This window comes from Scyliorhinus torazame, chromosome 6 (genome assembly GCF_047496885.1).
Source record: "Scyliorhinus torazame isolate Kashiwa2021f chromosome 6, sScyTor2.1, whole genome shotgun sequence".
Taxonomy (NCBI): domain Eukaryota; kingdom Metazoa; phylum Chordata; class Chondrichthyes; order Carcharhiniformes; family Scyliorhinidae; genus Scyliorhinus; species Scyliorhinus torazame.
In genome coordinates this window covers 308,786,674-308,814,391 of record NC_092712.1, presented here as the reverse complement: position 1 = coordinate 308,814,391, position 27,718 = coordinate 308,786,674, and the positions used below count along the sequence as shown (strand labels likewise).

At 51.5% G+C, this 27,718-nt stretch overlaps 1 protein-coding gene across 3 annotated transcripts in view; it reads right to left on the bottom strand.

Annotated features, from left to right (window-relative positions):
• Positions 1–611: 611 nt before the first annotated feature.
• rreb1a (ras responsive element binding protein 1a) overlaps positions 612–27,718 on the bottom strand; it is a 196,123-nt gene continuing 169,016 nt past the window's right edge. For 2 of the 3 annotated variants that reach the window (XM_072510026.1, XM_072510025.1), the window contains exons 10-12: positions 12,288–12,452; positions 10,347–11,111; positions 612–2,748 (exon numbers count right to left, since the gene is read on the bottom strand). In XM_072510026.1, coding sequence (XP_072366127.1) covers positions 2,192–2,748; positions 10,347–11,111; positions 12,288–12,452 — 1,487 coding nt within the window. In that variant the 3' untranslated portion in view covers positions 612–2,191. The remainder of the gene's footprint in view (positions 2,749–10,346; positions 11,112–12,287; positions 12,453–27,718) is intronic. The other variant, XM_072510027.1, reaches the window with a different exon arrangement.

Genomic DNA, 27,718 nt, shown 5'->3' with positions numbered 1-27,718 from the left:
TATCGGATGCTGCGGGGGTGTCGATCTAACAGTGCATGTTTAACGCCACCACATGGGACGTGCATCTCCAGCCTATAAACTCAAACGGTGTGCCTGAAAAGTTTCAAGCAGCGATGCAGGCACGGCACACCGTGTTTGCTCTGTTATTGTGGGACGGTTGTGCATCAGAAGCAGGTAGGTGAGGGGGTCAGTGCGAGTGGAAACAACTGCCGTATCTTCCTGAACATGGTGTATGAACAAACGGAATGATACAGCAAATAAAAAAAGCTCAAGTATATCATTTTATTGCTTAGATGGTTTGATACAGAACAGTTTTAAATCTTGCATTGGAAGTAAGTACCAAAACTCAGTGATTCTCTGTTCATGTGACCTACACCTCAGATGTGTACACAATCTTTAGCAGCAGTTACCATTCCCTTTACGAAGAAAAATATGGATTCTGGATTTTTTTTGATTTTTTTTTTTTTAAATAGGTTTTCTGGATTAATGCATTACTTTTTTTTTTTCCTTTTCATTTTAATCCCCTCCTCTGCCCCCTCCACCCCCCCCCCCCCACTAAAGTTTTATTTATTCCTTCTTGAAAATAGACAATAATTCACTAAACAAACCTCTGGTAATAAAAAGCTCTTTAATCTCGGTGCGGTGAAAAGTGACTGTTTTTGCCTTTTGTGTTTTTTTTTTTGAACAAGTCGTAAACCAACGATTATCTTTTCTTTCACAGCCACAAGTGCTTCATGTAGTGATCAAATTTTGGAACTAGAAAGGAATTTAGTAGATGCAAATTCTTATTTTTTTTTTTTAAAAAAAAGCCCTGAGAGACAGTTGGAAGTACAAATAAATTGATGAACAAATTAGTTCCACATGCAACCTAACCTAAGATTCACCCATAACTCAGCACAAAATGATTTTCTCTTTTTCACAGTTTTTGAAAGGAAAGCAAAACAGATTTTGCTTCCGTTAGACAACAAAAAAAAACACCTCACTAATAGAAGATTCAATATGCGGCGAGGAGGCTGGACACACTACTACTTGATGGGTACAGACAGATACTAAATAAAGCTTTAAATCAATAGTGATTATTGCTAGTACACGGTCCAGCTTAATGCCGGGAGATTTTTTTTTCTTCCTTGCTACAAGTTCTGCATTATATAGTTGATTAATGGCCGCTCCCCCCAGGACATTGGGTATTAAACCATGGAGAGCAAAATCGTGAAAAAAAAAATCTTAAACTTTGTTTTTTTCCTTTGCATTGAAATTCATACTGGTACAAGATTTAACGAAAAAGAAACCTTTTGTCTCCGAATTAATTTTGCCGCCGCAGTCCATTTCCCTGTTTCCAGTCAAAACAACCTCTAATGCTCAATAAACGACAGGGTGGGGGGGGGCGGAAACTGAGCAGAAGCCATCTTGGATTTCCACAGACAGTGTCAAACCAAACTTCCACCTTAATCAGAATACATCTTAAAAGACCAAATTACAGAAAAAAAACACAAGACTGCACTGATGCGCACGCATAACTGGAGAACAAAGTCATATCTGGTTGTTTTTTTTGCGAAACAAAAGAAAAATAAAAGCTATAATTGCTATTTTGCCCCTATGTTTGTTACTTATGCATGAACAACTTGCCCAGAGATTGTCAGTGTGATTGATCACCGTAAGGCCTTTGTGGAAGACTTAGTACAGTAGTTCCTCATTAGGAGTCCGAGCACAGTCCATACCAAGAGCATTTTTGATGCCCCGTCATTACGTGTTACTTGTCTTAAAAATCAACTTTAACATAAAACCTCATCACAAGGGATTTCAAAAGTCCCCCCCCCCCTCCCCCAAGATTGTTCGAAAAAAGAAAGGCTAGCTCCTGTTGTCGCATTTATTCTGAAAGGACTTGTCCAGCACTTTTGAACAGAAGTTTGGACGTGCACAGCGATCAGGTCGTAAGGCACTTGGAAGATGCAACACGCAGTCTGGAAGAGTTGCGCTGGGCTCCTCTTACTCCAGCGTCTCTTAAGGCGTTCTGTAGCACCAGAGCTAAAGAGAAAAACCATTCGCACACAGACAGATTAGAACAATTCACCGCAGTAGCCTCGCACTGCTGGGTGCGCTTTGAGGACACGGGAGAGGGGAGGGGTCAAATTCCGAAGTACTGTGGCACAGCTCGCAAGCAACAAAAGCTCTGGTTCCTTGGGAAGTTGCTTTATTCCACTCCAAGTAGGCGTGGGGCTGACTCTACCGAGCTGAGGACGTGGTTCATTGGCGACCCGCTGCGGATCGCCAGCAGGTTCTGGATGATGTCCGAGGGGCCCGCGGTGTCCGCGAGCACCTTTTCCGAGCTTTTTAGCGATGCTTGGTCATTGCCCTGAAGGAGGAAGGTTCCCTGCCGCACTCCGTTGACAGCCGCCGGCAGGTGAAGGTTGCTCTCCGGGTCCACAGCTTTGCAGCCTGTCTGGTTGGGCGACTGGCTCGCCGTGGCAGTCAAAGGGCTCCCCGCCAGGCTGAGCGGCGGAGGGGAGTCGTTGCTGAGGCTGAGACTGGTGACCGTCTCGCTCTCGTTGTCCGACAGCTGGTCGCAGCCCATTTGGTCGGCCTCGCTCTCGCTGTCATCGTCTCCCTTGGACAGATCATCGTCATTCTCGCCTCTGTGGCGTCGCTTGGTCACCTTGACTCCTTTCTGGTGGATACGCTGATGTCGGACGAGGCTGTGCTTCAGGGTGAAGGTCCTCTCACAGGTCAAGCATTTATAAGGCCTCTCGCCTGAAAGAAAACCAGGGGGAAAGTTACTTTTCAAGTCAATGTGATGGTCACCAGTGGTAGCACACTAAAATTTTGAGGAGTTTCCATTTACAGAACAACCCTGTGTGCCACTGGGACTATCCAAATAGCAGAAGCTCAGCTTACCTCACCAGTAGGAGGTACCAGGTGAACATGAGGCATTTAGCTGCAGAAAGGGGTAGAGAAAGAACCTGCCCCTTGTTACATATCTGGCAACTCAGTCTTACAAAATTCCGAAAGCCAATAGAAGTCCCCTTATCAATATATTGGTAAGAAGTCTTACAACACCAAGTTAAAGTCCAACAGGTTTGTTTCGATATCACTAGCTTTCAGAGCGCTGCTCCTTCCACAGGAAAGGATGTCCCGAAGCGTGGTACATTGGCGAGACCATGCAGACGCTACGACAACGAATGAACGGACATCGCGCGACAATCACCAGGCAGGAATGTTCCCTTCCAGTCGGGGAACACTTCAGCAGTCAAGGGCATTCAGCCTCTGATCTCCGGGTAAGCGTTCTCCAAGGCGGCCTTCAGGACGCGCGACAACACAGAATCGCCGAGCAGAAACTTATAGCCAAGTTCCGCACACATGAGTGCGGCCTCAACCGGGACCTGGGATTCATGTCGCATTACATTCACCCACCCACCATCTGGCCTGTGAAATCCTACCAACTGTCCTGGCTTGACACAATTCACACCTCTTTAACCTGGGGTTACCCCATCTCTGGATCTGTAAAGATTTAATCACCTGCTAATGCTCGCATTCTAAGCATTGTCTGGCATCTTTGAATTTGTCTATATATGTGTTTCTGGAACATACCTCTTCATTCACCTGATGAAGGAGCAGCGCTCCGAAAGCTAGTGACATCGAAACAAACCTGTTGGACTTTAACCTGGTGTTGTAAGACTTCTTACTGTGCTCACCCCCGTCCAATGCCGGCATCTCCACAATATATTGGTGACTATCAATTGGACGTTATGACCTGCCCCTTTAACGTGGTACAATAAAGATTGCCAGCGATTAGAATTGACTGCCAGCACGGACTCATCAGCAATGTTAGGAATCACTTCAACATAATATAAGCAGGAACAAGGGGCCAGAAAACCTACTCCTGATTCTGGTTTGTGTGTGTGTGTGTGTGTGTGTGTGTGTGTGTACTTCCCAAGATTTACTGTCACAGATTCCCAAATGGCTCCGCTGTTTCGGGAGTTGCCATCTTGAAGTCGGCTGGCAGGCAGGGAAGGCCGTAAAATCAGGTGCCATGGCAACGGTGCCATGCCCACCTCCTCTCCGCCTGGTGTTTTACTAACGTCAGGAAGTGGTGACACCACGTGGTGAGCACACATTTCTGCAGGTTGAGGGGGGAGGGGTCCCTAATCTTCAATGAATGTCATTCCCCCCCCCCCCCCCGCCCCCCAAAACCAATCCTAACCAACTCCAGCCCTTCCCCTCACTCTAGCCCCAGAAGAGCCCCGGACAATTCTGGGTCTCTGGAACCGTAGCTTTTTAAAAAATTATACATTCATTTTTTCCAATTAAGGGGCAATTTAGTGTGGCCAATCCATCTACCCTGCACATCTTTGGGTTGTGGGGGTGACACCCACGCAAACACGGGGAGAATGTGCAAACTCCACACGGACAGTGACCCAGTGCCAGGATTGAACCTGGGACCTCGGCGCCGTGAGGCAGGAGTGCTAACCACTGCGCCACCGTGCTGCCCGGACCTGTAGCTTCTTGACGTTGGAAATAGTCTGCGGTCCCAGGGGTGACCACCTTTCGCACTGGCGCTACGGAGACTCGAGCGCTGCTGGCCGTTTGATTGATGGATGTTTCCCAGAAGTGGGACTTCCTCTCAAATATGGGGAGGGGGGGGGGGGGGGGGGGTCCTTAAATTGTTGCGGGTCAGGAGATGGAAGCGGGGACGAAAGTCCAGTTTTAAGGTTCAACGGTCGAAACTTTGATTACAGTCTGAGTTGGGTCAATATGATTGGCTCAGCCAGCCTTGGCCTCAGGAGATGCAATGTTCAGGTTACATCCCTTGCTCTTCCCTCTGTTAGACTCACTGGAAAATGCGGGTGTGTGAACGGGAAGGAGGAGGCGGACTGACTCCAGCTGTAATGCACTCCAGGGTGAAACATCTTACCGACACTCTCACAGGTACACTTCACCACTATTTAAAATAAAAAATCTCCCTCTCCCCCACCCCAACGCAGTTCCATTGGGTGCCCAGGACAATGAACATTACTCGGTTCACTAGACGCTGGTCAGGCCTCTATGATTTGAGAATGCGGATGTCACTCAGGAACGGGACACTCTGGGAACTATCATGAATCTGGGCTAAAACATAGAGGTGCTGTCCGAGGGCAGCCATTCGAGCAGCCAACGGCCGCAGACTGTGTAAGCAGACAGTCTGCTTGTCGAACGCTCCGGCGGCACCAGCTTCACATTCTGTTCGCTGACCTGTCCCAAAATATCTCACAGGAAGGCAGCACGGTGGCGCAGTGGGTTAGCCCTGCTGCCTCACGGAGCCGAGGTCCCAGGTTCGATCCCGGCTCTGGGTCACTGTCCGTGTGGAGTTTGCACATTCTCCCCGTGTTTGCGTGGGTTTCGCCCCCACAACCCAAAGATGTGCAGGGTAGGTGGATTGGTCACGCTAAATTGCCCCTTAATTGGAAAAAATGAATTGGGTACTCTAAATTTATATTTAAAAAAATATCTCTCGGGCGTTGGGCTGGATCTCCCCCCACGGTATTCGGGGCCTCGATGTCAGGGTCCAATCTGCGTAATGTGCTGGCTGCACGCCCTCCCCAGAGGTGCCTCATGCTCGGGCGCCAGACGGCCCGTGATGCTGCCGGGCCCAGTCAGAGGGCCGGCAACTCTGGAACCTCCACCGGGAAATGTGTGCGTTGCTGCTGAGGCAGGTCGGTGACCGTGCGGGGCCCTCAAGATGGAGGCGTACGTTGAAGTGAAAATATTTCAAGGTGGGGGGTGGGTGAAGAGGGGAGGGTGGATACCCCTCCGGTGGAATTGTGAGAGTCACGATTGTGTGCTCGCAGTCCTGTTGCTGGGGGTCGGAGCCTTCGTTTCCATGGGAACGGCAAGGCCGCTTTCATTGAGCTGGTGGCTCCGCGGTCTACAAATGTCACCCTTAATTAGGGCCTCAACAATGTTAATTGGCTGCCTGCCTCTGAGAGCATAAGAATATAAAAAACAGGAGTGGGCCACTTGGCCCCTTTGGGCCTGTATTTCACCAGGATCATGGATGATCCGATTGTGGACGGAACTCCGTTTTCCAGTTTGTTCCCCATAACCCTTGACTCTCTTGTCAGTCAAACGTTTGTCCAGCTCAGCCCTGAATATATTCAACGCCCCGACCTCCACTGCTCTCGGGGGAACTAAAGACCCAAAAGAGAAGAAATTCCTCCTCACCTCCCTTATTGTTAAACTGCGACCCCCCTCGTTCTGCCGTCCGCCACGAGGCGAAATGCCCCCACAGCATCTACCCTGTCAAGATGTTTCAAGAAGATTGTCGGGAGCCAATCCACCCCCCCCCCCTCCCCGGTCTCTCTCTACCCCCCCCCCCGCCTAGTCTGCACCGACCCTCTGAAAGACCACTCTACCTAGGCCCACTCCCCCGCCTTATCCCCGTAGACCCACCTAACCTTTTGGTCACTCAGGGCAATTTATCACGGCCATTCCACCTAACCTGCACATCTCTGGACTGTGGGAGGAAACCGGAGCAGCCGGAGGAAACCCACACAGAACACCGGGAGAACGTGCAGACTCCACACAGTCACCCAAGGCCAGAATCAATCCCTCGAGCTGCGAGGCAAAAGTGCGTTATTCTGTAGGCAGTTTTAAAAAAAAAATTTAACAAGCCAATCCAGTCTGGCCTGATTATCATTTGAATTTTGTCCCCATTTAAGACGGCGTCACATCATCAGAGGAACACCGAACTGGAGTGCATTGTGTGTTTTGTCCACTTGAGGCTACCATACACTCATGTACCAGCAGAGGGAGTCTGCTAGGAAGAATACTAAAGGATTCAGGTTTAACAGCTGGTACAGTTTGAATTCAAAATGTCTCTGGCTGAATATTTAACTCTTTCTGTCCCACTGAACTTCAAACAAACCATCTCCTCGGCCAGATTTTATACCACCGCTGCTGCCTCCACCAGGCAACATAGGGCATAAACACAGGTGGCATGGCGGCAGCATCACTCCTGCTGCCTACCTGTCCGCTGGAATTCCAACAACGGTAGGTTAGGTGTTGTGCAACTTACTGTCCACCCTTGCGCCATTTCCAGAGAATTGATAAACCAGAAATGTAGAATCATGGAATCCCTACAGTACAGAATGAGGCCATTCGGCCCATCGGGTTTATACCGACCCTCTAAAAGAGGGCCACTCCCCCACCCTATCCCCACAACCCCATATCCCCACCTAACCTGCACATCCCTGGACACGAAGGGGCAAATTAGCATGGTCAATCCACCTAACCTGCACTTCTTTGGACTGTGGGAGGACACCGGAACAGCCGGAGGAAACCGGAGCAGCCAGAGGAAACCGGAGCAGACGCAGTCACCCAAGGCCGGAATTGAACCCCAGTCCCTGGCGCTTTGAGGCAGCAGTGCTAAGCACTGTGCCACGCGCGAGCTCCAAATATCCAAAGGAAGGCCCCGTCGATGGGACAGTCAGTCTGCCGACCCCACTTCGAGGCCCTGTTGCCGTTGATTCGGCCGATTTAAAACCGGTCCTGTGCGAGAGCGTTTACTCAGTGTCTGATTTGCCCTCCCTCCCGCCGGTGTGTGTGTGTGTGTGTGTGTGTGTGTGGGGGGGGGGGGGGGGGGGGGGGGTAAATAACCAAGTGCTTGCTCAGCATCTCAACAGCTTGCTCCCTTAACCCAGCCCAGCCCCCTCGGCCACTTTCTCATCGACAGCAATCACTGGATTAATAATTGGCACTAAACAACCCCACCGCGACCGACGCCCAATGAAGTGGTGAAGTGAAAATTGGCAAAGACCGGCTGTTTCCCAGCTCCAGCATATTAAGCATTAAAGCAAATTCACACGTCTGCCGAAACACTGAACGAAACCTCGGTCAGCCTTGGTCACAAGGACCGGAGTTCCTTGTTTTTTTGCTTTAAGCTTCAGTCGCTTTTGTTTCCAGGCAGCTAGTCGAATGTGAGTTTTAGTGTGTTTGGAGCACAATGTCCTTCACTTTGAATACTCCGAGGTGTAAGCTCCCTCCCTCCCTCTTCCCGTACTTATGGGGGAAGGGGGAAACCACATGACAGACGGAGAGAAAAGGTGCTGAGGGATGTGAGAGTGAGTTTGAATGTTGTTCTGCTCACCATATCATATACAGAGATCTCGGGCGGGATTTTGCGGGGCAGGAAACTCCGGCGGGAAGGAGCGGCGTGAATCACTCCGGCGTCGGGCTGCCCCGAAGGTGCGGAATCCTCCCCGCCTTCGGGGGTTGGGCCGGCCCCGGAGTGGTTTGTGCCGCGCTGGCCGGCGGGGAAGGGGCTTGGCGCCACGGCAACCGGTGCCGAAGGTCCTCCACCGGCCGGCGCGAGATGGCGCATGCGCGGAGCGCCAGCATCATCCCAGTGCATGCGCAGGGGTGGTTCATCTCCGCGGCGGCCATGGTGGAGGAACACAGCAGCCGACATAGCACAGGCCCGCCCGCGGATCGGTGGGCCCCGATCGCGGGCCAGGCCACCGTGGGGGGCACCTCCCGGGGCCAGATCCTCCCGCGCCCCCCCCCCCCCCCCCCCCGAGGACCCCGGAGGCCGCCCGCGCCGCCTGGTCCCGCCGGTAAGGACCTACTCTAATTTATGCCGGTGGGACCGGCAAAGAACGGGCGGCCACCCGTCCACCAACCGGCGCGGCACGATTCACGCCACCGCCAAATCCCCGGTGCGGGCGACTCCGGCAGCCAGCGGGGGCGGGATTCACGCCCCCCCCCTCCCAGCGATTCTCCGACCCAGCGGGGGGGGTCGGAGAATCCTGCTCCAGAAATGTTCGAGTTGACATCTCAGGAAAGGATTGATAGGTTGGGTCGCATCTCTGTTGAAAACAAAAGGTCGGGGGGGGGGGGGGGGGGGGAGAGAGTTGGGGGGAGGGAGGGAAGGGGAGGCGACCAAATTGTTTTTTTTTTAAATTGCGGAAGCTTTTGACGGAATGGATACAGAGAGAATATCTCCTCTTGTGGGGGAAAAACGTAACTCAAAGCCGTCAGTATAAAATAGTCACCAAGAAATCCAATAGGGAATTCAGAGGAAACCGCTTTACCCAAAGAATCACAGAATTCCTCCAGTGCCGGAGGAGGCCATTCGGCCCATCCAGTCTGCACCGACCCTCTGAAAGAGCACTCTACCTAGGCCCACTCCTCCGCCCTACCCCAGCAATCCCACCTAACCTTTGCACACCAAGGAGCAATTTTGGACTGTGGGAGGAAAGCGGAGCACCCGGAGAAAACCCACGCAGACACGGGGAGAACGTGCAAACTGCACACAGTCACCCGAGGCCGGATTCGAACCCGGGTCCCTGGCGCTGTGAGACAGCAGTGCTAGCCACTGTGCCATCGTGCCTCCCTCAAGAGTGGTGAGAATGTGGAACTTGCTCCCGTAGGGAGTGGCCGAAGAGATTAGTATAGATCCATTTAGAGTTATTTAAAGGGAAGCTAGACAAGTTTTCAAGGGAGAAGGGATTGGGGCAGCACGGGGGCACAGTGGTTAGCACTGCTGCCTCACGGCGCTGAGGTCCCAGGTTCGATCCCGGCTCTGGGTCACTGTCCGTGTGGAGTTTGCACATTCTCCCCGTGTCTGCGTGCGTTTTGCCCTCACAACCCAAAAGATATGCAGGCCAGGTGGATTGGCCACGCTAAATTGCCCCTTAATTGGAAAAAATTAATTGGGTACTCTATATTTATATTTTTTAAAAGGGAGAAGGGAATAGAGGACTAGACTGACAGACTTAGAGGCTCGAGTGGGGTATAAACACCAATGTGGACAGGCTGGCCTGGTCCTTTGCTGCACATCCTACGAGAGATGAAAGTTAAAAGCAGCCCCAGTGTCAGCAAGCTGGCTTCATCTATTTAAAATGTCTGCTCTCCTCCACCCTAGTTTAGAGGATTTGTGGCTGTCAAATTGCTGGATTCTATTTATCCATAAAAGGCACCGAGCTGCAAAGGGGAACGAGAGAGCAGGCAACATGTCTGAAAAGCTAATATCAGCACAGGGGGCAAATTGAGGGCCTCTCCTTTTGTGCTGCAACTTTGCAGGAATCCCGGGAACATTCACTGACCTATTCCTGGTAGGATCTCCTCCCCTGCATGCAGCTGCACCCGCTGAATATCCTGAATATCCAGTTATCGTGACAGCACAAAACTCGCTTGTGTGACAGAATTGGGTAAATACTTGAACTGGAGGCGTTTACAGGGGAAAGAGCAAGGGCGGTGGGACTAACTGGATAGCTCTTTCAAAGAGCTAGCACAGGCATAATGGGCTGAATGGCCCCCCTCTGTATGGTAAGATTCTAGAAAATTGATCATTTGAACTGTGACAATCTCCTTACCAGTGTGCGACCTCATGTGACGCGTCAGATCCTGAAGAGACCAGAACCGCTTGTTGCACACGATGCAGATTTTCTTCCTCTTGTCCGCTTTCGTTGAGCTGTTGCCCGCCACCTTCTTGAGGTCGTGCTGCTCGGTGGACACCTCACCGGCGCTGTGCTCGCTCTCCTGACTGCTGCCCGCTTTGCTGACGCTTTCCGCCACCTTGTCTGCGCGGCTGGGCTGCAGCCCGTCCCCTGGCGGTGCCTCACCTTTGACCTCCGAGCCCTCCGGGCACTCGGCCGCCAGTTCACGACTGGCGGCGGCCTCCGGAGCCGCCGCCGCCCTGCCGGCCACGCTCCTCGGGCCCCGCCTTCCGGCCTTGCCATCCCTGCGGTGCTCGCAGGCGTGAGCCTTCCTGTGGCGTGCCAAGGTGGCGGCGTACTTGAAGGTTTTCCCGCAGACGGTGCAGGTGTTCCGCCCCTCTTGCTGCGCGCCGGCGTCACCGCCACTCGGGTTCGGGCCCCCCAGCTTGAAGTCTATGAGCTTACTGGCAAAGTTGAGGTCCAGGCTCTTGTTACTCTGAGCGTCCTCCTCGGCTTCTTCCTCCAGCTTCCCGTCCTTTCTCCTGCCGCCCCCGGCACACTCCTCCAGCAGCTCCTCTTCGGGCTGGCCCGGGCCTGCTGCCCCGTCAGCTGGCGGCCGCTCTGTCGCACTGGGCGAGGGGCAAGTTGGCGTTGCAGCTGGTGCTGTTGCGTGTCCCGCCGCCTCCGTGTCGGAATGGTTACCTGGGGGGGGGGGCGAGTCACACACACACATGCACATGTCAGCAAATGAATAGCCAGCAACAGAAACAAAGCAAAAAATTCCAGAGGAGGTGGCCTGGGCAGTGCATCAAGGCCGGTGATGTTTAAAGCAACGGCCTTTGCCAAGGTGTCACGAACAGTGGCTTCACCTCTCAGGAACGATTTCATGCACTATTGATGCACAGTACAGCAACACAACCGGTTTAATTATGAGGCATCAATGCCAAGGTAAATAACAGAATCACATCTATACCGCACAACTCAAGGCAGGTCAATCCCTCGAATCAAATCCCACTGAAACTAACCGGTTTTTACAAGTTAGCGTGTCGCGCTGCCTTTGTGATTCCTGTGTCTCTGTGCATCAAGGCAGAGTAGCCTTGAACATGCTAATGAATACTAGACCTCAGAGAAAGGAGCCACCAGGAGAAGTAAACGTGCCCTCGTAACAGAGTTGTGACTGACGAGGACGGGTTACGTCCATCACTTAGTTATTCCGCAATTTAGTCAGGGAAGATAAATGGTACAAAAAGTCTGAGCTGAGATATACCTGGGCTTTGTAAAGCTTTGACCAAGAGTCATCTGCACTCGAAACATTAGCTCTTTTCTCTCCCTACAGATGCTGCCAGACCTGCTGAGATTTTCCAGCATTTTCTTTTTGGTTATTTAATGCAATTGTTTGGTAAGATTGCAGCCGCCACCGTTTAACGGGAATCTAACTTTGTGCAGAAAAAAAAAAGTGTTTGGCATTTATTTTGGGAGTGGGGGGGGGGGGGGGGGGGGGGGTGTTTGGTTTTGTTTTGTTTGTAAAAGGGGACAGAACCGTGCACTGCTGTGTCAGAGGAACCTCTTTACCAGTGCAGCGATTGGCAAAGAATTCTGACACGACTGACTGTGAGATTGTAAACAAACAAAATAACCGAGGCTTTTCTCTCTCTCTCTCCTATCCCTGGACTGTTTGCTTTTGCAGACACTGCTGACCCCTTGCTGTGGCAACGCCCGACTGCATCTTTCAGATCTCACAAGAGCGGGGCCAGCTCTCCTTTACCAGCTCCCTGGCCATTAGACACAGCACACTGACTGGAACAGGCTCCCTCCCTCCCTCCCTCCCTCTCTCTCTCTCTAACTTTCTCTCTCTCTCTCTCTTCCCCTGATAGTTACCTGTGCTTTCCAGGGGCTTTGCATCAGTTGCTTTGCATCTGGCAATCAGGCCATTTCTTCGCAGTGATCGGTTGGCGACACCATGCTTGCGCAAGAGGTGGCGTTCACAGTTAGATTTGGTGGAAAAGTAAGCGTCACATTTAGGACAGGGGTAGGGCTTCTGACCTTTTTTTAAAACAAAAAAGTAAACAAAAAAAAACAAAAAAAAGTAGCTATTTATGCAGTTCTCGACAATCGCATTGTCTTATAAATTAAACAAAAAGAAAATGCCAGTCAAGTGGTGTTTAAACAGTATCTACAATATTCCCAAATTAATAGCATGCCATCTTTTAGCCCGCCAAAAATAACCCCGCAGCCGCCCCCCAACATAATACATTTTAACTGGCTGGCTGTAAGCTGCTGCTACAGGGGCTTGTAGTTCTATCAATGAGTAACGTGACCTACACAGCCCTGGGTTACTCCCCAATGCAATGTAGTACCTCTGTAGTAACAGTGACTATGTTCAAGAAGGGGAGCAGAGACAACCCCGGTAACTATAGACCAGTGAGCCTTACTTCTGTTGTGGGCAAAGTCTTGGAAAGGTTGATAAGAGATAGGATGTACAATCACCTGGAAAGGAATGATTTAATTAGGGATAGTCAACACGGTTTTGTGAAGGGTAGGTCGTGCCTCACAAACCTTATTGAGTTCTCGGAGAAGGTGACCAAACAGGTGGACGATGGTAAAGCAGTTGATGTGGTGTATATGGATTGCAGTAAAGCGTTTGATAAGGTTCCCCACGGTAGGCTATTGCAGAAAATACAGAGGCAAGGGATTCAGGGTGATTTAGCAGTTTGGATCAGAAATTGGCTAGCTATAAGAAGGCAAAGGGTGGTGGTTGATGGGAAATGTTCAGCCTGGAGTCCAGTTACTAGTGGTGTACCACAAGGATCTGTTTTGGGGCCACTGCTGTTTGTCCTTTTTATAAATGACCTGGAGGAGGGCGTAGAAGGATGGGTGAGTAAATTTGCCGATGACACTAAAGTCGGTGGAGTTGTGGACAGTGTGGAAGAATGTAACACGTCACAGATAAGCTGCAGCGCTGGGCTGAGAAGTGGCAAATGGAGTTTAATGCAGAAAAATGTGAGGTAATTCATTTTGGAAGGAATAACAGGAAGACAGAGTACTGGGAAAATGGTAAGATTCTTGGTAGTGTGGATGAGCAGAGAGATCTTGGTGTCCATGTACATAGATCCCTGAAAGTTGCCACCCAGGTTGAGAGGGTTGTTAAGAAGGCATACGGTGTGTTAGCTTTTATTGGTAGAGGGATTGAGTTTCGGAGCCATGAGGTCATGTTGCAGCTGTACAAAACTCTGGTGCGGCCGCATTTGGAGTATTGCGTGCAGTTCTGGTCGCTGCATTTTAGGAAGGATGTGGAAGCATTGGAAAGGGTGCAGAGGAGATTTACCAGGATGTTGCCTGGTCCGGAGGGAAGATCTTATGAGGAAAGGCTGAGAGACTTGAGGCTGTTTTCGTTAGAGAGAAGAAGGTTAAGAGGTGACTTAATTGAGGCATACAAGATGATCAGAGGATTAGATAGGGTGGACAGTGAGAGCCTTTTTCCTCGGATGGTGATGTCTAGCACGAGGGGACATAGCTTTAAATTGAGGGGAGATAGATATAGGACAGATGTCAGAGGTAGGTTCTTTACTCAGAGAGTAGTAAGGGCGTGGAATGCCCTGCCTGCAACAGTAGTGGACTCACCAACACTAAGGGCATTCAAATGGTCATTGGATAGACATATGGACGATAAGGGAATAGTGTAGATGGGCTTTAGAGTGGTTTCACAGGTTGGCGCAACATCGAGGGCCGAAGGGCCTGTACTGCGCTGTAATGTTCTATGTTCTATGTTGTAAACTGCTCCACTAAAATCAAGCACCATTGGTAGAAACAAAACCTACAGGACTGAGGAGAATTTGTTTTAAAGGGGATAGGTCCTGGCTACATCTTCCACAGCCCCACGGAATGGGGATGGGACGCGGGTCTCAGAATTAAGTTGAGTCTTGTGTAGGATATTCCTCAGTAAGGCCCAATGTGGTGCTGGGTGCTGTTAACAACCAGAACGGTTTGCGATACCTTTGCGCCAGATTCGTCCGCCCCGTGCTAAATTTCGGAGCTGGAGACATTTTGGAGCTTGAGACAGCTTTGGCTGACTTGCTGGGCGGCCGATGCCAAACAATACGGTTCCAACCTAACCAGCTTCGATCTTAGTGGGAGTTTTTGTTTAAAGATCAACATCCACCTGCCACCCCCTGGGTCTGGCATCGCAAAGCAATTTGAGCAGCGCAGGGGCAAAAAACAGTCTACCGGGACAAGTCATTGGGGAAAAGTCTTTACCCCCACCCCACCTCCCACCCCCCCCCCCCCCCTTTCCCGCAACCAAAAGATGGCATTTGGTTTAAGCTGAAGCTCCTTTCTCTAGAATGGCCAACCAACACAGGGCCATTCTCCTCTATGATGCACCCGGCAAAACTCTCGACAAACACCCAAATTACTGCGGATCCTTCAAATCTGAACGATTAACATCTCACGTGGGAGGACCATTTAGATCCCAAACGTTAATCCCCAGGAGCCACTGGACTTTTATCCGGCATTTTCTGCTCCCGCTTCAGATTTCGAGCACCCGCAGTATTTTGTTTTTTTAAATCCGCAGCAGAGAGGGGAGCTGGCAAGACCCGGGGGGGGCAGGGGAAGAGGGGGCAGCCAATTGAGAGGTTCCGGGGGCCGGGACCTTTCCTGAGTACTTGCAGCATTTTCCTATTGTTTTAGGTATGCTACCCAACCCAGACAAACCATGCCAGCTTTTAACTTTGGCTCACACCCGGCGGCACGTGGCATAGTGGTTAGCACTGCTGCCTCCCGTTTCCGAGGTCCCAGGTTCGATCCCGGCCCTGGGTCACTGTCCGTGTGGAGTTTGCCCATTCTCCCCGTGTTTGCGTGGGTTTCGCCCTCGCAACCCAAAGATGTGCAGGGCAGGTGGATTGGCCACGCTAAATTGCCCCTTAATTGGAGAAAATAAATTGGGTTACTCTAAATTTACAAAAAATTTAACTTGTGGCTCACGCCAAGTGCACCGCCGTAACCGTGGCGATGTTAAGCAGTTTGCTGAGTCTCCATTAAAAACAAAATGACGCAGCCCCGAGGGCGGAGAACAGGGTGTGGGTCTTGCCTCGCTCGGGAGACTCCACAATTCACCTACCACTATTATATACACTCTCATTGTCAGTCGCCTCCAGAGACGAAGCCGTTTTTGTGAGCTATTTCTTCAAGTCTGGGTTTGTTTTTTGAACTCGGCACTGCCCCATGGTGGTGATGAGGCGCGACTGCACCTTTAAAGCTTTACACGTTTACTCAAGACCAGGATGGCCTTTAGTCTGTTTTTAAAAAAATAATCTTTATTGTCACAAGTAGGCTTACATTAACACCGCAATGAAGTTACCGTGAAAAGCCCCTAGTCGCCACATTCCGGCGCCTGTTTGGGTACAGGAATTCAGAATGTCCAAATTACCTCACATGAAAGGGGTCGTGGATGGGGGGGGGGGGTCATCGATGGGTGAGGGGGAAAGGAGGCTGTGGGTTTTGGGGGGGGTGGTGGTGGATTGGAGGTCGTAGGTGGGGAGGATGAAATGTGACCTTTGGTGTTGGCGGGGGGCCGCCGCTGCTGGACACACCGCTGGCGGAAACCGACGGTCATTCTGAGTGTGGGATCTTGCTGTGCATAAATTAGATGCCATGTTTCCTACAACTGTGCCTGCTCATCAAAAATATTCAATTGGGGACTTCCGGTTGCGGCTATGCGGAGCTAAGTCGCACGTTCGGCAGCTCCCGCAAAAAACTGACTTTTGGGCTCTTTTCAGGGCCCCCAACGGGATTTTTCCGATGTTTCCCGCTGTGGGAAGGAGAGTACAATAGTTCCCCGACAGTATATGGCTTTTACCAGGAGCGGGGCGACTAAAAAAGGTGGTGGTGAACCCGAAGAAGCTGCGAGGGAAGAAGAACAAAATGGCGGCGGGCGGAGACCAGGCAGCATGGATGCAGTGGGCGCAGGAGCAGCAGGAGGTTATCCAGCGCTGTTTCAGGGAGATTAAAACGGACCTGCTAGAGCCGATGAAGGCTTCTATCGATAAGCTGCTGGAGACCCAGACGGCCCAGGGGGTGGTGATCCGCGAGGCCCGACAAAAGATCTCCGACAATGAGGACGAGATCTTAGGCCTGGCGGTAAAGGTGGAGGCGCACGAGAAGCTCCACAAGAAATGGCAGGAGAGGTTCGAGGAGATGGAGAATTGGTCGAGGCGGAACAACTTGCGGATTCTGGGCCTCCCGGAGGGGCTGGAGGGGCCGGACGTGGGGGCCTATGTGGTCACCATGTTGAACTCGCTGATGGGAGCGGGGTCCTTCCAGGGGCCCCTGGAGCTGGAAGGGGCCCATAGAGTGCTGGCAAGGAGGCCCAAGGCTAACGAGCCTCCGCGGGCGGTGCTGGTGCGGTTCCATCGGTTCGTCGATCGGGAGTGTGTGCTCAGGTGGGCCAAGAAGGAGAGGAGCAGCAGGTGGGAGAATGCGGAGGTTCGGATATATCAGGACTGGAGTGCGGAGGTGGCGAAGAGGAGGGCCGGGTACAATCGAGCGAAGGCAGTGCTGCACAGGAAGGGGGTGAAGTTTGGCATGTTGCAGCCGGCGCGACTGTGGATCACCTACAAGGACCAGCACCATTATTTTGAGTCTCCGAGAAGTTGGACACAGATTGAGGGACGGGATGGGCGTTTGGGGATTGCGGTTGATATGTTACTTTTTGAGGGGGGTCCTTTGCTCCTGTTTTTTTTCTTTCTGGTTGGGTGAGGGTGGTTAGGGCGGGTTGGGTACTGTTTTGGTTGGGTTGGTCGGGGGGACTCTTGGAGGGGGGTAAGCAAATGGGACAGGGGTGGATGGTCGGCAGTGTGATGGGGCCCCGCGGGGGAGGGGCAGGCCTGTGTCAGGGGGGGAGGGGACTGGGCCAGTTAAAGGAGCTGCGTCAGAGGTGGTGGGGCCGGGTAGGTGGTAAGCGTGGGCTTTTTCCCGTGCTGAAGACTGGAGGGGGCAGGGCCGGGGCAGGGAAGCGAGAGTTGTTTCCCGCGCTTGGGATGGAAGGGGGAGGTGGAGAGCCTGCGGATGGGGAATGGTAAAGGAGGGTGTGTCACACAATGGGAGGAGTCGAAGGAGAGGTGGGAGTGGCCGGGGTCAGCAGGAGTCAGCTGACTTGCGGAAGTGCAATGGGGAGAGTAAAGCAGCTAGGAGGGGTCCTAGCCGGGGTGGGGGGGGGGGGGGGGAGAACCGAGTTGCTGCTGCTATGGTCAAGGGAGAGCTGGAGCGAGTTGAGGGGGGTCGAGACGGGGGTCTGCCGCTGTGGTGAACGGGCCGGGCATGAGGTGCGGGTGCGTGGCTGGCCGAGGAGGGGTTATGGCTAGTCGGCGGGGGAGGGGGGGTGGGTAGCCCCCTGATCCGGCTGATAACCTGGAACGTAAGGGGGCTGAATGGGCCGGTTAAGCGGGCCCGGGTGTTCGCGCACCTGAAGGGGCTGAAGGCGGATGTGATTATGCTCCAGCAGATACACCTGAAGGTGGCAGACCAGGTAAGATTGAGGAAAGGGTGGGTAGGTCAGGTGTTTCACTCGGGGCTGGATGCCAAAAATCGAGAGGTGGCGATCTTGGTGGGAAAGAAGGTGTCGTTCGAGGCGTCGAGCATTGTGGCAGACAATGGCGGTAGGTACGTAATGGTAAGTGGTAAGTTGCAGGGAGAGAGGGTGGTGCTGGTCAATGTGTACGCCCCGAACCGAGACGATGCGGGTTTTATGCGGCGCATGTTGGGTCGGATCCCAGATATGGAAGTGGGGGGCCTGATAATGGGGGGAGACTTTAACCCGGTGTTGGATCCGGCACTGGATCGCTCCAGGTCTCGGACGGGTAGGAAGCCGGCGGCGGCTAAGGTGCTGAGGGGGTTTATGGACCAGTTGGGAGGGGTGGACCCTTGGAGATTTGCAAGGCCGGGGGCTAGGGAATTTTCATTCTTCTCACATGTCCATAAGGCCTACTCCCGGATCGACTTTTTTGTTATGAGCAGGGCGCTGATAGCGAGAGTAGAGGATACCGAGTATTCGGCGATAGCCATTTCGGATCACGCCCCGCATTGTGTGGACTTAGAGCTGGGGGGGGGGGAAGAGGGACCAGCGCCCGCTGTGGCGCTTGGAGGTGGGGCTGCTGGCGGCCGAGGAGGTGAGCGAGCGGGTCCGAGGAAGCATAGAGAGATACCTGGAGGCCAACGACAACGGGGAGGTCCGAGTGGGGATGGTATGGGACGCGCTGAAAGCGGTGGTTAGGGGAGAGCTGATCTCCATTAGGGCCCACAAGGAGAGGAGGGAGCAGAGGGAGAGGGAGAGGCTGGTGGGGGAGATGGTGAGGGTAGACAGGAGGTACGCGGATGTGCCGGAGGAGGGACTGTTCAGGGAGAGGCGTAGCCTCCAAGCCGAATTCGACCTGGTGACCACCAGGAAGGCGGAGGTGCAGTAGAGGAAGGCCAAGGGGCGATTTCTGAGTATGGGGAAAAGGCAAGCCGGATGCTGGCGCATCAGCTTCGGAAGCTGGACGCAGCTAGGGAGATCGGGGGAGTTAAGGACAGGGGAGGGAGTGTGGTGCGGAGTGGGGTTGGCATCAATGGGGTCTTCAGGGACTTTTACGAGGAATTGTATCGGTTCGAGCCCCCACTGGAGGAGGGAGGGATGGGCCGTTTCCTGGACCAATTGAGGTTTCCAAAGGTGGAGGAGGGACTGCTGGCGGGATTGGGGGCCCCAATTGGGCTGGAGGAGCTGACCAAAGGGATAGGAAGCATGCAGGCGGGGAAGGCACCGGGGCCGGACGGTTTCCCGGTCGATTTTATAAAAAATATATGGACCTGTTGGGCCCGTTGCTAGTTAGGACCTTTAATGAGGCAAGGGAGGGGGGGGGCTTTGCCCCCGACGATGTCCCGGGCACTGATCTCCTTGATCCTGAAGTGGGACAAGGATCCCCTGCAGTGTGGGTCTTACAGACCGATTTCCTTGTTAAATGTAGATGCCAAGGTGCTGGCGAAGGTCTTAGCCACGAGGATTGAGGATTGGGTGCCGCAGGTTATCCACGAAGACCAGACGGGGTTCGTGAAGGGGAGGCAGTTAAACGCGAATGTGCGGAGTCTTCTGAACGTTATCATGATGCCGGCGAGGGAGGGGGAGGCGGAGATAGTGGTGGCGATGGACGCTGAGAAAGCCTTCGATAGGGTAGAGTGGGGGTACCTGTGGGAGGTGCTGAAGAGGTTTGGGTTTGGGGAGGGGTTTGTCAGGTGGGTCATGCTGTTGTATGAGGTCCCGATGTCGAGTGTGGCCACGAACAGGAGGAGGTCTGAGTATTTTCGGTTGCATCGAGGGACGAGGCAGGGGTGTCGCCTGTCCGCCCTGCTCTTCACACTGGCGATTGAACCCCTGGCTATGGCACTGAGGGAGTCGAGGAACTGGAGGGGGTTGGTGCGGGGTGGGGAGGAGCATAGGGTGTCGCTCTATGCGGACGACTTGCTGTTATATGTGGCGGATTCGGTGGGGGGGAATGCCGGAGGTAATGAGGGTCCTCAGGGAATTTGGGGATTTCTCGGGGTACAAGCTCAACATGGGGAAGTGCGAGCTGTTCGTGGTTCACCCAGGGGACCAGGAGAGGGGGATTGGCGAGCTCCCACTAAAAAGGGCGGAGAGGAGCTTCAGGTATTTGGGGGTCCAGGTGGCCAGGGGCTGGAGGGCCCTGCATAGACTTAATTTTACAAGGCTGGTGGAGCAAATGGAGGAGGAGTTCAAGAGGTGGGACGTGTTGCCACTGTCCTTGGGTAGGGTGCAGTCAGTCAAAATGACGGTGCTCCCAAGGATTTTGTTCCTGTTCCAGTGCCTCCCCATGTTTATCCTGAAGGCCTTTTTTAGGCGGCTCAACAGGAGCATAATGGGGTTTGTGTGGGCGCGAGGGACTCCGAGGGTGAGAAGGGTGCTCCTGGAGCGGAGTAGAGATAGGGGGGGACTGGCGCTGCCCAACCTCTGTGGGTACTACTGGGCCGCCAATGCGGCGATGTTGCGCAAGTGGGTGATGGAGGGGGAGGGGGCTGCATGGAAGAGGCTGGAGACGGCGTCCTCGGCCTGTGTGGGTACGAGTCTGGGGGCGCTGGCAACGGCGCCGCTGCCACTCCCTCCAAGGAGGTATACCACGAGCCCGGTAGTGGTGGCTGCCCTCAAAACCTGGGGGCAGTGGAGGCGGCACAGGGGGGAAGTTGGGGCCTCGGTGTGGACCCCAATATGGGGGAACCACCGGTTCGTTCCAGGGAGGACGGATGGAGGGTTTTCAGCGTGGCACAGGGCAGGGATACGAAGGTTGGGAGACCTGTTTGTGGACAGGAAGTTTGTGAGCCCGGGTGAGTTGGAGGAGAAGTATGGGCTCCCTCCGGAAAACACCTTCAAGTACTTACAGGTAAGGGCGTTTGCCAGGCGGCAGGTGGTGGAATTCCCGCGGCTGCTGCCACGCACAGTACAGGACAGGGTGCTCTCGGGGGGGGTGGGCGGGAGTGGGGACGATCTCGGAAACTTGCCAGGTGATGCAGGAGGAGGAGGAGGCCTCGGTGGTGGAGTTGAAAGGTAAGTGGGAGGAGGAGTTGGGAGAGGAGATCGAGGAATGGACGTGGGCAGATGCCCTAGGGAGGGTGAACTCTTCATCTTCGTGCGCGAGGCTCAGCCTCATACAGTTTAAGGTGCTGCACAGGGCACACATGACCGGGACAAGGATGAGCCGGTTTTTTGGGTGCGAGGACAGGTGTGTTAGGTGTTCAGTGAGCCCAGCAAATCACACCCATATGTTCTGGGCATGCCCAGCGCTATAGGAATTTTGGAAGGGCGTAGCAAGGACGGTGTTGAGGGTGGTAGGATCCAGGGTCAAACCGGGCTGGGGGCTCGCAATATTTGGGGTGGTAGAAGAGCCGGGAGTGCAGGAGGCGAAAGAGGCCGGTATTCTGACCTTTGCGTCCCTGGTAGCTCGGCGGAGGATTCTTCTTCAGTGGAAGGACGCGAGGCCCCCAAGCTAAGTTGGAGAGGGTGAAATTCGCCTTGAGAGGGTCGGTACAAGGGTTCTTCAGGCGGTGGCAACCGTTCTTAGATTTCCTGGCAGAACGGTAGACAATGGTCAGCAGCAGCAACTCGGGGGGGGGGGGGGGGGGGGGCAGGGGGTTTACTTTATTTATGTTTAATTACACTGGGGAATCTGAGGGGGTGTATTTAGTTTGCTATGTTGGCTCTGTGTTAAGTTGGGGTGTTAATTTTGTAATAGAAACGATGGTTCTATTGAAGACTGGCAATAATTGAGTGCACAGCACTTTCTGAACATACGCTGCCCTTTGTTTATGAGCATTTAAAATGTGTCTTTTTACCACAGGTAACTAAAGGAGAAACTTTGAATCTATTTGAAGCATCCCTTAAGTTGCGGGATATGGAGGGTTGTTTTTTGACTGTGTTTTGTATTTAACCCTGTTGGGTTCCTTGTTCATTTTGTTATTGATATTCTGTGAAAAACTTAATAAAATTATTTTTAAATTAAAAAAAAAAAAATTCAATTGGCTGTCAAGTGTTTCAGGATGTCCGTTAACCGTGAAAGGTGCTACTGAAATGTAAGTCATTCTTTCTTTGGTCTTAGCTATGTGTCAGATTGATCGCTCAATTAGTGGGTGAGTGGGGCCTAGGTAGGGTGTTCTTTCGAAGGGTCGGTGCAGACTCGATGGGCCGAATGACCGCCTTCTGCACTGTACGGATTCTATGATTAGATGCGATGGTCAGAATTTTCCCCTGGATCTCCCGCAGTGGGGGGGTCGAGTTAATTATGGATCGTTCCCATAATCCGTGGACCCTGGGGGAGAAAATAAAACCCTTGAGCAGCTACATCAGCATCAATGGCTCAGTAGAAGTCTCAGAAATGGAACTGCCTGCGCTCCTTTCCTACTCCAGGGCCGCACAGGGGGAACTGCAATTTATCAAACCTTTTTGCAAAGTGAGGTGGGCTCCATTGACGGAGATCGGCTGGCACAGACTGAATGCAGGGAGCAATCAACGGTGATGCTCGGTCATCACCAACATAGATGCCAACAGCACAGCTACATTAATCCCACCAGGAAGGTGCTCACAGCTGTATAAATCCCGGATCAGTGAAAACAAGGTAAAAGCCCCAGCAATGAATGGACATCAACGCGATATTCAAATAAACATCGATGATTAAAATACATTCAACCTGATGTCTAACTGAACTCCACACTAAAGGCCCCCTAACCCTATCATCTGGACTGCAGCTGAGCACTAAATAGGGACAGGATAAAAGTGATCCCCTACAGTGCAGACTTTGTTTGCCCTGAGTGCTGAATTTGGTGCTTTTTGAGTGCGATAGTGAGAGTTTGGTGACCGAGGGAGTATAAGGCTTCATTTTTATCTAAAGTTTAGTCTTTCTTTTATTTAGTTAATTAACTTAAAAGTTGCTGTTTGGTTTAGAAGAAGGTGAATTTTCAATCAGCTTTAAACAGGCTTCTACTTGTAGGCACTTGCAGCTGGAGCTTGTTAATTAGTTAATTGGATTAGGCCAGTTTTTCAGAGGCTAGATTCACAGTATAAAAGTGATCCCCTACAGTGCAGACTTTGTTTGCACTGAGTGCTGAATTTGGTGCTTTTTGAGTGCGATAGTGAGAGTTTGGTGACCGAGGGAGTATAAGGCTTTATTTTTATCTAAAGTTTAGTCTTTCTTTTATTTAGTTAATTAACTTAAAAGTTGCTGTTTGGTTTAGAAGAAGGTGAATTTTCAATCAGCTTTAAACAGGCTTCTACTTGTAGGCACTTGCAGCTGGAGCTTGTTAATTAGTTAATTGGATTAGGCCAGTTTTTCAGAGGCTAGATTCACAGTATAAAAGTGATCCCCTACAGTGCAGACTTTGTTTGCACTGAGTGCTGAATTTGGTGCTTTTTGAGTGCGATAGTGAGAGTTTGGTGACCGAGGGAGTATAAGGCTTTATTTTTATCTAAAGTTTAGTCTTTCTTTTATTTAGTTAATTAACTTAAAAGTTGCTGTTTGGTTTAGAAGAAGGTGAATTTTCAATCAGCTTTAAACAGGCTTCTACTTGTAGGCACTTGCAGCTGGAGCTTGTTAATTAGTTAATTGGATTAGGCCAGTTTTTCAGAAGCTAGATTCACAGTATAAAAGTGATCCCCTACAGTGCAGACTTTGTTTGCACTGAGTGCTGAATTTGGTGCTTTTTGAGTGCAATAGTGAGAGTTTGGTGACCGAGGGAGTGCTGAATTTGGTGCTTTTTGAGTGCAATAGTGAGAGTTTGGTGACCGAGGGAGTTAGGTGAGGAGGGAGTAAGGTGCTCCTTTCATTTTGTTTCTGACATTTCCGCAAAGAGTGCGAAGAGAGCCAGGAGTTTACAGGAAGTGTAGCTGACTGGGAGCAGAGTCGGAGGGCGGAGATCCACACGGCAGCTATATTCTGTAAGGTAAGAGGGGATGGAGGCTAGGCCAGTTACATGCTCCTCCTGTAGGATGTGGGTGGTGAGGGATACCACCGGTGTCCCCACTGACTATACCTGCGGGAAGTGCACCCAACTTCAGCTCCTCAAAGACCGTGTTAGGGAACTGGAGCTGAAGCTGGATGAACTTCGGATCATCCGGGAGGCAGAGGGGGTGATTGAGAAGAGTTACAGGGAGGTAACCACACCCAAGGTACAGGACAAGAATAGCTGGGTTACAGTCAGGGGGAAAAAAACAAACAGGCAGACAGTGCAGTGATCCCTCATGGCCGTTCCCCTTCAAAACAAGTATACCGTTTTGGATGCTGTTGGGGGGGGATGACCTACCGGGGGAAGGCCCTAGCGGCCAGGTCTCTGGCACTGAGTCTGGCTCTGGGGCTCAGAAGGGAAGGGGGAGAATAGAAAAGCAATAGTTGTAGGAGATTCAATGGTTAGGGGAATAGATAGGAGATTCTGTGGTCGCGAGCGAGACTCCCGGAAGGTATGTTGCCTCCCGGGTGCCAGGGCCAGGGATGTCTCGGATCGTGTCTTCAGGATCCTTAAGGGGGAGGGTGAGCAGCCAGAAGTCGTGGTGCACATTGGTACCAACGACATAGGTAGGAAAAGGGGTGTGGAGGTAATAAACAAGTTTAGGGAGTTAGGCTGGAAGTTGAAAGCCAGGACAGACAGAGTTGTCATCTCTGGTTTGTTGCCGGTGCCACGTGATAGCGAGGCTAGGAATAGGGAGAGAGTGCAGTTGAACACGTGGCTGCAGGAATGGTGTAGGAGGGAGGGCTTCAGGTATTTGGATAATTGGAGCGCATTCTGGGGAAGGTGGGACCTGTACAAGCAGGACGGGTTGCATCTGAACCAGAGGGGCACCAATATCCTGGGAGGGAGGTTTTCTAGTACTCTTCGGGAGGGTTTAAACTAATTTGGCAGGGGAATGGGAACCGGATTTGTAGTCCAGCAACTAAGGCAGCCGATATTCAGGACGCCAAAGCGTGTAATGAGGCAGTGGGGAAGGGAACACTGACAAAGGAGAGTACTTGCAGGCACGGAGATGGGTTGAAGTGTGTATACTTCAACGCAAGAAGCATCAGGAATAAGGTGGGTGAACTTAAGGCATGGATCGGTACTTGGGACTACGATGTGGTGGCCATCACGGAAACTTGGATAGAAGAGGGGCAGAAATGGTTGTTGGAGGTCCCTGGTTATAGATGTTTCAATAAGATTAGGGAGGGTGGTAAAAGAGGTGGGGGGGTGGCATTATTAATTAGAGATAGTATAACAGCTGCAGAAAGGCAGTTCGAGGAGTATCACCCTATTGAGTTAGTATGGATTGAAGTCAGAAATAGGAAAGGAGCAGTCACCTTGTTAGGAGTTTTCTATAGGTCCCTCAATAGTAACAGAGATGTGGAGGAACAGATTGGGAAACAGATTTTGGAAAGGTGCAGAAGTCATAGGGTAGTAGTCATGGGCGACTTTAACTTCCCAAATATTGAGTGGAAACTCTTTTAGATCAAATAGTTTGGATGGGGTGGTGTTTGTGCAGTGTGTCCAGGAAGCTTTTCTAACACAGTATGTAGATTGTCCGACCAGAGGAGGGGCAATATTGGATTTAGTACTGGGTAATGAACCAGGGCAAGTGATAGATTTGTTAGTGGGGGAGCATTTTTGGAGATAGTGACCACAATTCTGTGACTTTCACTTTAGTAATGGAGAGGGATAGGTACGTGCAACAGGGCAAGGTTTACAATTGGGGGAAGGGTAAATACGATGTTGTCAGACAAGAATTGAAGTGCATAAGTTGGGAACATAGGCTGGCAGGGAAGGACACAAGTGAAATGTGGAACTTGTTCAAGGAACAGGTGCTACGTGTCCTTGATATGTATGTCCCTGTCAGGCAGGGAAGAGATGGTCGAGTGAGGGAACCATGGTTGACAAGAGAGGTTGAATGTCTTGTTAAGAGGAAAAAGGTGACTTACGTAAGGCTGAGGAAACAAGGTTCAGACAGGGCATTGGAGGGATACAAGATAGCCAGGAGGAAACTGAAGAAAGGGATTCGGAGAGCTAAGAGAGGGCATGAACAATCTTTGGCGGGTAGGATCAAGGAAAACCCCAAGGCCTTTTACACATATGTGAGAAATATGAGAATGACTAGAGCGAGGGTAGGTCCGATCAAGGACAGTAGCGGGAGATTGTGTATTGAGTCTGAAGAGATAGGAGAGGTCTTGAACGAGTACTTTTCTTCTGTATTTACAAATGAGAGGGGCGATATTGTTGGAGAGGACAATGTGAAACAGATTGGTAAGCTCGAGGAAATACTTGTTAGGAAGGAAGATGTGTTGGGTATTTTGAAAAACTTGAGGATAGACAAGTCCCCCGGGCCTGACGGGATATATCCAAGGATTCTATGGGAAGCAAGAGATGAAATTGCAGAGCCGTTGGCAATTATCTTTTCGTCCTCACTGTCAACAGGGGTGGTACCAGGGGATTGGAGAGTGGCGAATGTCGTGCCCCTGTTCAAAAAAGGAACTAGGGATAACCCTGGGAATTACAAGCCAGTTAGTCTTACTTCGGTGGTAGGCAAAGTAATGGAAAGGGTACTGAAGGATAGGATTTCTGAGCATCTGGAAAGACACTGCTTGATTAGGGATAGTCAGCACGGATTTGTGAGGGGTAGGTCTTGCCTTACAAGTCTTATTGAATTCTTTGAGGAGGTGACTAAGCATGTGGATGAAGGTAAAGCAGTGGATGTAGTGTACATGGATTTTAGTAAGGCATTTGATAAAGTTCCCCATGGTAGGCTTATGCAGGAAGTAAGGAGGCATGGGATAGTGGGAAATTTGGCCAGTTGGATAACGAACTGGCTAACCGATAGAAGTCAGAGAGTGGTGGTGGATGGCAAATATTCAGCCTGGATCCCAGTTACCAGTGGCGTACCACAGGTATCAGTTCTGGGTCCTCTGCTGTTTGTGATTTTCATTAATGACTTGGATGAGGGAGTTGAAGGGTGGGTCAGTAAATTTGCAGACGATACGAAGATTGGTGGAGTTGTGGATAGTAAGGAGGGCTGTTGTCGGCTGCAAAGAGACATAGATAGGATGCAGAGCTGGGCTGAGAAGTGGCAGATGGAGTTTAACCCTGAAAAGTGTGAGGTTGTCCATTTTGGAAGGACAAATATGAATGCGGAATACAGGGTTAACGGTAGCGTTCTTGGCAATGTGGAGGAGCAGAGAGATCTTGGGGTCTATGTTCATACATCTTTGAAAGTTGCCACTCAAGTGGATAGAGCTGTGAAGAAGGCCTATGGTGTGCTCGCGTTCATTAACAGAGGGATTGAATTTAAGAGCCGTGAGGTGATGATGCAGCTGTACAAAACTTTGGTAAGGCCACATTTGGAGTACTGTGTACAGTTCTGGTCGCCTCATTTTAGGAAGGATGTGGAAGCTCTGGAAAAGGTGCAAAGAAGATTTACCAGGATGTTGCCTGGAATGGAGAGTAGGTCTTACGAGGAAAGGTTGAGGGTGCTAGGCCTTTTCTCATTAGAGCGGAGAAGGATGAGGGGCGACTTGATAGAGGTTTTCAGAGACTTTTTCCCCGGGTGGAACAAACCATTACAAGGGGACATAAATTTAAGGTGAAAGGTGGAAGATATAGGAGGGATATCAGAGGTAGGTTCTTTACCCAGAGAGTAGTGGGGGCATGGAATGCACTGCCTGTGGAAGTAATTGAGTCGGAAACATTAGGGACCTTCAAGCAGCTATTGGATAGGTACATGGATTACGGTAAAATGATATAGTGTAGATTTATTTGTTCTTAGG